Below are 10057 nucleotides of genomic sequence, written 5' to 3'. Positions count from 1 at the left end.
ACGTCCTCCGCTAGTGTAACAGAACGCTTATAACCGCTAGCGTGACAAAATTCTCGTTTACCGCTAGCGTAATGAAATTCTCGTTTCCGCTAGCTTGATAAACTTGTATAATGCACAGAAATTATCAAAGCATTTCTGTAAAATATTGATCGATGGTTGTACAATTACTTAAATGGAAGAAGAAACAATCCTTAGTATAAAAGTAACAACTAACAGATATCGCTATTGTCGGCATTATTTCTCTTCTGCTTACATCTGTAGAATCGAAACAGCACACAATTGTTTTGTTATTTGAAAGATAAGTACATGTATTCCATGCTTGTAAATTTAATCAAATTAACAGTAAGAGTAGCAATTCGTAATTAAACTTAACGGTTAATCATCATAAACGTTTTTCTTTTTTAAAGTGAAAAATCAAAACATTATTTCCTACTGTTTTTTTACATTTACCAGCTAACAACATACATTTGTTATTTATTTATTATTGGTGGCTTTTGTCACAAGTATATACCCAGGTCAGCCTGTACGACCCAGGCTCTCTACCATTGGCAGACTAACTTGGTATCTCTAAATTGAAAATCGACAATTTCAAGAACGGGGATTGGAAAGTCCATTTAAGAAAACTAGCAGATGAAGTATAATATATCTACATAAATACAAATAATGATGATTTTTCCAATTTGTCATTTAAAGTTCTGAAACTCGCCGCTATCTCAATAAACTACAGTTAAACTTCGTTTGCTCGAACTCGGATCGCTCGAATACCTCCCTTCGCTCGAACTCATCGCCCAGTCCCGGCAAAATTCCTATATAATATATACTGTTCTACCTCGGATCGCTCGAACACCCATCGCTCGAACTCTCGAACCTGATCTCCGGTCCCTTCGGCAGGAATATAGTGTAAATCACACCTTTTCGGTCGAACTCAAACAGACAACGGGTCGACATGTTCTAAATAATTGACAGTCGGCGACACATGTTTTTAACACCTCGTGATCGTGACAAAGGCAATTATGGTTAATTGATACAAAATAAAAGGTGTTTTACCGATTTGTTTGTTATGATAAAATTGTTTATTTGCCGTCTTTAGTAACGATAAAAAGAAAGTAACTCCTGAAATGCCCAAAGTAAATAAATAAGTAAATGACGTTTACCCGGACGGCTTTAATTACAACCGTGGTTCATGTAACGTGAATTGTTACAGTGTAATCTACGTGTGTTTATTTTAGTAAATGACTACAAATAGATGCTGCTGTAAAATGTTGTGTTTTAATATTTTATCGATTCATTGTTTAAAATAAAATTCATCCCATAATAAACTTGAACACTGTTCACAGTTTTTAGATAATGATCGCCCGATCGAACTCAACCAATTACAATATGCATGAATATAGATTAACACCGTGCACCGTTAATAGTGTTTTCAATAGGATAATAATTCTTAATATGACGTATTCGACAAACAGATGTACTAAAAAACAGTTATATTGACGTATTTATCATTTGACCGATATAAGCTGAAAAACCTTAAGCCTTTGTTCTATGTAATTATTGTTCAACCTCGGTTCGCTCGAACTACCGATCGCTCGAACAAATTTGCACAGACCCTCCGAGTTCGAGCGAACGAAGTTCGACTGTACTATGAAGAAAGTACAAGAATACAAAAAATAAGTGATCGCATACATTTCTGATGTAAATGATGTCTTTTCAAGAAACACACATAATTCGTGAATGATAAAAAAAGGAAAAAGAAAATGTGATGATGTCTAAATTAAAAAAATGTCATTATATAAACGAGTTTACCATATACAGTGTAACCTCTACAGAGCGCCCCCTTGTAGAACAATCATCCCTTAACATCAACAGTATCAACTCCTCGAAAAAAGAGACTTCGATATAAATTCAGCCTCTCCAGAGTAACACCTCTCTACAACAACCAAGATCTTTGTCTCTCAAACAGTGTTCCTCTACACAGGTTTTACAGTATGTCTCTTTATTTTGTATTATGGCCATATATAAACAACGAGATGGTTATGAGAACATGTATGAAATAATTCACGTTTTTAACGTCGAATTTCGTTATCTATAGATGATAATCTTTATCATACCTGGCTTTTGCAAACATATGAATGAATCTTTATCTCAATCTAAGAATGGCTTTGATAAGTGTTAAAAATGTTAATGGGACATTTGAACATGTTACATAGCTGTGTCTAATCGGTTAATTGCCATATAACCTGTCAAAATCTCTAAAATTTATAATATATGAATCAATGCCCATTGGTCTTGTCAAACATGGAAATGAATTCAGTTTATTTAGAACGAAGTGAGTAGAAGAACCAACATAATTGTTCAAAAGACAGGATGAAAAACAACAAAAACAATACACCCTGTCCTTGAACAATGTTTTACAGTAAAAAAAAAACCAAAAAACTTTCATCATTTCGCTTACTTATTAACTTTTTTTTTAAAACTGTTACTTCCCGGATAACGGAATAAAATTGTCTTGTGAAAAGAGGACTTAGCCAAGACAGTGGCCTGTTAGTAAAAAAGTTTCGATGAAATAATCATTGAAGATTTTACAAAATTGATTTGCGTCGTTTACAAAATAAAGCACCAAGTGAATATGGGTCGCCTTTCTGGTGTAATACTGACAAAAGCACCAAAGTTACCGGAAAAGATAATATGCGCATGCGTGACTTTTAATGATATTATCAAAATTGGCTATTATTTTCAACTTTTCACATCGTCATGTCCATTTGAAAGCATGGGAGTCTTCTCATTATCACCGTCAGTTTTCGTTTCCAAAGTTTCGCTCTTTGATGATGTGACTGAAACATCGCTTCCAGAAGCATTTCCGTTTCCGGTCGGCTGTATAAGACGATCAGTTTCCGAGTCTTCTGCTTCATCCATATACTTTATCTCACTTGCTGGTCTTGGCTTTGGGGGTTCTATAAATGTAAAAGAAATAAAGTCGAGCGAACGAATAGTCTTAATGGAAACAATTTTTCAAATCGTTCCTTTTCTCATCTTACAATGAACACTAAGCATTTTTAATTTGAAACCAGAATTATTTTTCTTGGACTTTTTAATACATATTGACTGTTACAATGTAAAATGAAAATCTCACTTATGATCTCTATTCTTTCATTATGTTTTCCTTATTTTTTAGCTTTCCTACATAATGAAAAATTTTAACTTTATAACAAGAATACAAAATCTGTCAAAAGAATAAAAACTCAACAAAAATAAATATAAATGATGGCTCAAACGATGATGACACCTAAATAAAAAAATGAAATAAAGAAAACTAGAAATGTGTCCATAGGACACGGATGCCCCCACACGCCACTGTTCTGTCAATCTTATGACTCTAGGTCAAATATTTTTTGGACTACATGTGCCACAAGTTGAAAACTAAAAATCAACAAAGGGCCATAATTCTGTAAAATTTGGTCGCAGCAAAAATTCCTTCCTTTACTACCATCTACACATTAAGGTTGTTAATCCCTGGAAGTTTAAGTAAAATCTGCCATCCGGTTTAAGAGGAATTGCGTTCACAAAATTTCTACATTATTAGTATATAATGAAAAAATCAACAAAGGGCCATAATTCTGTTAAATTTGGTTGCTGCAAAAATTCCTTCCTTTACTGACATCTACACATTAAGGTTGTTCATCCCTGGAAGTTTAAGCAAAATCTGCCATCCGGTTTAAGAGGAGTTGCATTCACAAAATTTCTACATAGTATATAGTGAAAAAATCAACAAAGGGCCATAATTGTGTAAAATTTGGTCGCAGCAAAAATTCCTTCCTTAACTACCATCTACACCTTAAGGTTGTTCATCCCTGTAAGTTTAATCAAAATCTGCCATCCGGTTTAAGAGGAGTTGCGTTCACAAAATTTCTACATAGTATATAGTGAAAAAATCAACAAAGGGCCATAATTCTGTTAAATTTGGTCGCAGCAAAAATTCCTTCCTTTACTACCATCTACACATTAAGGTTGTTCATCCCTGTAAGTTTAAGCAAAATCTGCCATGCGGTTTAAGAGGAGTTGCGTTCACAAAATTTCTACATAGTATATAGTGAAAAAATCAACAAAGGGCCATAATTCTGTTAAATTTGGTCGCAGCGAAAGTTCCTTCCTTTACTACCATCTACACATTAAGGTTGTTCATCCCTGTAAGTTTAAGCAAAATCTGCTATCCGGTTTAAGAGGAGTTGCGTTCACAAGATTTCGGGACGTACAGACGGACGGACTGACGGACGGACTGACAGACGGACGGACTGACGGACGGACGTACGGACAAGTGCAACGCTATATGCTCCCACATTGTGGGGGCATAAAAACACAATTGAATAAACAAGTACATTAATATGGTATATATCTGTTTGTCGAGGTATCTGTATTATATATGGCATTTCCAGTTTCTAAAACAGTACATAAGCATATGTTCTTTCTGTGTCTGCTATTTCACGGCATCATTTCTATATACATTAGGGAGCACCATGCTGATTTTCCATAATCAACTCGGAAACAATAAGGATTAAAAGTAGTTCTACAGCGTGAACTTGAAGATAAACTCAGCACGTGTAACCTTTTAGCAACGGGATACTTTGAATTAATTTTAAACATCACTGACAAACAAAAGATCTCAATCAATTTAAAACTTCCACCAACATTTAAATCATTGTAAAAAGCAGATGTAAAAAGTTGCCCATAACTTCATCCCAGTGTTGTAATATTGTTTTCTGGTCCTACAGGATCCTTGAGAGCAAAGATAACCCCTGAACTGTTTCTGACTGCTTTACATTTTTCAGCCACAACCATGAACACTTCAGTCAGGACTTGCAATAATTTATGCCCTTGCTTTTTATAACACTAAGAAAACTCATTTATTCGAATTTCACGTGGCCGAACTACTTTCAATCCTTATCTGTGGATAATCGCGAAGTTTTCCGAAACGGCTACGTGATCTTTCGAAGTACGGCGGAAAGTGCCGGAAAGATGCGATTACTTTAAATAATGACTATTTTACTATTATATTGAACAAATTTAGGATACAAAGATATTGATCATGCAGACATAGAAAGCAAACAAAATATTCTGACTCTCGCTAAATGTCCAAAATCTAATTAAATAAGTTTATTATGCAGCCATTACGGCCAATTGGAGTATGCCTGTACAAATATGTATAAAGGTTATGTTCTTTTGTTTTCTTTTTTTTTTAACAAGTCAGCTAACTACATTGATGCTTTCTATGGGTTGTTAATGATCCCCTGTTCTTGCTTGTTTCCTAAACTAATTCTTTGCTGAAGATAACAAGATAAACAAAATGTAAGATCTATTAGTCAATATACAATCATAGCCAAATATTACGATAAATTATTGTAATACAATACTGCAAGCCAACATTTCCTTAAATGAAAGAAACCAACACCAAAAGGGGAGCACTGAAAGAAATAAACAAACAAACACAAGGCTCCTTGTAGCTTATTATTGATCATGTGAATATATGTGCTCTTTTAAAACATGTTAAATAATCACAGTAGATAATCGAAATGACTGTTTCCTGTCTTGTAAGCGTATACAAATTAATGTGTACCCTGTCTTGCGATCACAGGGGCATGTTACAAGCTTTCCTTGGAGCAGGCTTGAACAAGAAGTAGACTTGTTTATTACTGTGATAATAATTAACACTGAGAGCAGAACAAACTTTTTTCTAGACGTTCATTTTAGAAAGGTTCTTGCGAGGTTTTGTCAAAATTGATAAAATAGAGATAATTTTACCAATGACGATGATGGGCGATGTATTCCGGACGTTGAATGCCGCCAAAATGCACACTATATTCACAGAAGCTACAAACGAAAGCCTTTATGTAAGTGAATTCAATATGTAATGAGTTATTTTGTTGATGTTAATAAAGCCCATGCAGCCGGTAGTGTCTGAAAATGATGACAATGTTAGTATTAGTTATCCCCGAGTATAAATAATCTCTGACTTTGATAATTCTGTTTGTTTAATCACGAGTTTGTTAATCATCTCGCCTTCAAAAAGATGAGGGTTCGGACCACTTCGGATCACTTCGGACATAATGATGATGCAGTTTATCCGAGTGACCATGACTCAGATGATATGTGCAGACGATACCACAACACTCGGATAATGCAATCACTACGTCATTACTTACGTAAGATGAGAGATCCTGACGAGGAATGACGAGATATACTGAATCCCGCCCACTCTCCTTTCCTTTTTACTGCAAATTATACACACGTTAAAATACTATCACTATATAATATTTAGTACTAAAAGGATGATCTTAGTGAATCTATGTTATGCTATTTACAGTAAAGTTAGAAGAAGTTTCATCAACATGGCATTGCAAGAGATGTGGACCTACATGATGTAGAAGGCAGTGTATAGTTTTAAAGGTGGTCAAATTAACGTAAAGATTTTGAATATTTGAGAATCGAAATATTTATTTTTACCTGATTTCAAGTTCCAGTAATTATGGAATGTGAAAAAGATGTGTATTGACGCTTTATTGTAAAATCCATAATTGTTTTAGAAGCAAGTAACAATGCTATATGATGTTATTGTTATTCTTAAATTTTTCACTCTTTGTCATTAGTTTTCTCGACAAGTACAATGAAATATCTAGAACTCTCCATAGGAAAGAAAACATAGGATTTGAACACGTAGTATCAATGATGTGCGGTGAAATATATATATATGTTAACTATGATATGCTTTTAATTCAATGTGCCTGGCTTGTGAGGTATTGATTGTGACGCCAAGAAGCCTTAAAATATGCCCGCCCCGTAGCATGTATTGTCATACAAGAATCAGATCCGTAGAATCTTATCTCTAATACTCAAATACTTAAATGTCATTTTTAATAAGACTTAAAAGCTAGATCATTACATATTTTGCCTTCATATCGTGTTTATATCTTGGGGAAAATTATTGCCAGAGTAATGACTAACGTTGTGTTTTACTAACACGATCACCAACAACAGACACTGGGACGTTACATAACTGACATACAGAGTAACGCACAATCTATTCACCATGGCAACAAATACATTACATCTAATATACACATTCATAATATTCAACTGTTAGATGTTATATTAATATTTTAACAATAGCCTATCTATTTATCTATCATACACACATTTACTGCTTTTCTTTAAATTTATTAAAGCATGTATATTGACAACGGGTATATACATTGTAGTTTTAAGTTTAGCTCTTTACCTGGTATTTCACCTTCGTCAGTAGGTGGTATAGCAGATGTCGTCTGCACTGTTTCTCGTTTGATTGGCTTCGTGTAAACCGGGTCGGATCCTTTCTCCGGATCAGCTGTATTTCCGTTAACTTTAGCATTTGCGGGTATTTCGTCATAGATTCCGGCCTTGTTTCGTGTACGACCCGCAGAATCCTTGTAGTCAACACCACTACATTCTACCGGAGGTTTTCCATTAAGTCTTTCAGCCTGTTATGAATTGAACAAAATTTGTATTATAAATAATCAAACCATGATAGTTCTTTGCAAATAAATATATTAAAAACGTCAATTGTCTTGGATCGAATATTTCGGATAAACACCACTTTAAAGTAATGTCAACTTCTATTTAAAATTAATAAAGGAAATGACGTCATCTACTTTATATGCAATCAAGCTACTTCGCAATGTTTCATAGATTGTTTTTCATTTTGTTCATAAATGGGTATTTAGGAATATTTTGTATATCAAATATATGGTTGTTTACCTCTAATACATTGAACGTTCTTTCTCGGCGACCGTTCCAGAATTTACTGGCCAAGAAACCAAGGATAAAGAAGACGAGGGCTGCAACTAACCCGACAGTAACGACCACACCTATACTTGTACCACCTGACTCTTCTTGCACGCGCTGGAATACAAACAATAATCACTAAATTAAGATAAAGCTCATGTGTCGGGAACAATGTCAAAAAGAAAAATGCCCATTAACACATATTCTGAAACATTAACTTATACATGAAAATATTACACCAGAAGCCTTAACAAGAAAACAATGATTTCCTTGAAAGGATTGCAAATAATGTATGATTATTTCTAATGCACAAAAATTACTGTTTTCAAACAAACAAACGAACACAAACAGACAGACAAACAAACGGGAATAAGGAGGGACATGTATTTATCACTGCATTGTCTCTTGCACTAAATTTAGAAATTACAGTATTGTAAAGACTAAGTCGTAGTAATAGAGACATAACATTTGCAACGTGCATGACATAAACTAAACTCAATTAGCATGATTATCAGTAAATAATAATAATAATAATAATAATAATAATAATAATAAAATAATTATAAGTATTTTCCATGTTTTTTTCCATATTTTATTATATGCCTGAATATTAAGGAGGATTGCTTTTTGAAGGAGGTAATACTTTAATTAATTCCCATGTCTTACAAATGCTTCATCCTTACTAAAAAACACTTTCGGGTATATAATGCTCCACCTAGCGGTGCTCTTGTTTAGATTTGCAAACATAACGTAAAGATCAAACCCTTCAAACACACGGCAATCTTTGTGTGTCAATTTGAATTTTATGCAAATCATTGTGATGCTGTATATTAAGATATGTCAAAGGCTTAATACAAGAAACCAGTCTTAAAGCTGCTCATCTCATGATGAGTGAATTAAAAAAAAATAAACTTAAGGAAATTATTTTAAAAGTTTAAGATACATGTATGTATAATTACTCAAAGATTAATTGACAGTTTGTATGTTTTAAGATATGACAAATTTTACCATTTTTAATTTCCTTATGCCACTCAGTCACTCACGAAATAAGAGTTTTATTTACATATTTTGATATGTTATACATAATTGATGTGGGTGATAAGTGCCTTAGGCTTCAACTACTTTATTTTTACACTTATTATTTTTTTTTGAAATTAACACACTTCTGTTTTTGTAAGATTGAGCAAGAATCTGAAAACGAGCTGCTTAAATAACACAATCTAGTATTTCACTGTGCAAACATTATGTGTTTTTATCAATTCGAAATGGGTCTTTAAATAGTGTTATTATCAACAATTTTAACTTTTATTATCATAATAAATCTGATTTGCAAAACTTCATCAGTGTAATATACACATTGTAACATTTATAAACACTCTTGAGAAACATGTACAAGTTTACTATATCAAAGTATTTCACCTTTGTATCTCATTTTAAACAAGTTAGTCACGTGCGTGTTAACCTACCAGTCATCCAGGGATATAGTACAATGATAAACTTTATCATGTCTCAAAAAATACAATCGTGCATTTATACTCTTCATAATTTGAATTTTAAAGATAAACCAATTTCCGTGACTTTATTGTTTGTGCCAGGCTTTTATTTACATTAGTGCAAAATTATTGTGAAATAAAACAGATTGTGTTACAAATTGAAATTCACATACGCAACCGTTTTTCAATTACTACGTATGCAAAGGTGATAAGTTTTCTATTGCTTTCACAGACATACAAATTGATTTTCTTCCTATGGAGCTGTATTGTCTGTGTATAGCAGGTTAATTTTGTCCAATTAACTGAGAACAGGGGGATTTCTATGATCATGTGATACGCAACTTCTTCAGGCTCGTTGAGAAGGTTCGTATAAGAAATTTAAATTTTGTGAAAAATAAGTAACCGTAAATTTTGATAAAAACATCACCTCTATATATTTCCATTGTTCAATTCATACGTAAGTAGAAAGCTTGGCGATCATCACGGTAACGTCAAGTTGTATGTACTAAAGAAAAGTTCGGGATCGGGCATTGTGGGATAATGTAGCACGCCACATTAATCGAATGGCCAGGGAGGATTTTAGGATATAGTGACTGTTCTGGAATTAAATGACTGGTTGTCTTTTAAATGGAATTTAAGCCCGAAATTTATCTTTGTGATTTCTAATATGATCACTTGTAAATTCGAAAACTTAGTGTGGACCTAATAACATAAATTGCTCTTTATTTGTAGACACGAAATGTAAATCTTCTTCT

The 10057-nt window shown here is 33.4% G+C and overlaps 1 protein-coding gene across 2 annotated transcripts in view; it reads right to left on the bottom strand.

Moving 5' to 3' along the window:
• Positions 1–1642: 1642 nt before the first annotated feature.
• Positions 1643–10057, bottom strand: part of LOC132722313 (uncharacterized) — a 46122-nt gene continuing 37707 nt past the window's right edge. Inside the window, exons 4-7 of one of the 2 annotated variants that reach the window (XM_060706782.1) lie at positions 7783–7926; positions 7268–7505; positions 6195–6263; positions 1643–2951 (exon numbers count right to left, since the gene is read on the bottom strand). In XM_060706782.1, coding sequence (XP_060562765.1) covers positions 2734–2951; positions 6195–6263; positions 7268–7505; positions 7783–7926 — 669 coding nt within the window. In that variant the 3' untranslated portion in view covers positions 1643–2733. The remainder of the gene's footprint in view (positions 2952–6194; positions 6264–7267; positions 7506–7782; positions 7927–10057) is intronic. The other variant, XM_060706784.1, reaches the window with a different exon arrangement.

Source organism: Ruditapes philippinarum, unplaced genomic scaffold (genome assembly GCF_026571515.1).
Source record: "Ruditapes philippinarum isolate M1 unplaced genomic scaffold, ASM2657151v2 ctg1297_1_1_1_1, whole genome shotgun sequence".
In the NCBI taxonomy this organism is placed as follows: Eukaryota; Metazoa; Mollusca; class Bivalvia; order Venerida; family Veneridae; genus Ruditapes; species Ruditapes philippinarum.
This window is presented reverse-complemented; position numbering and strand designations above follow the sequence as displayed.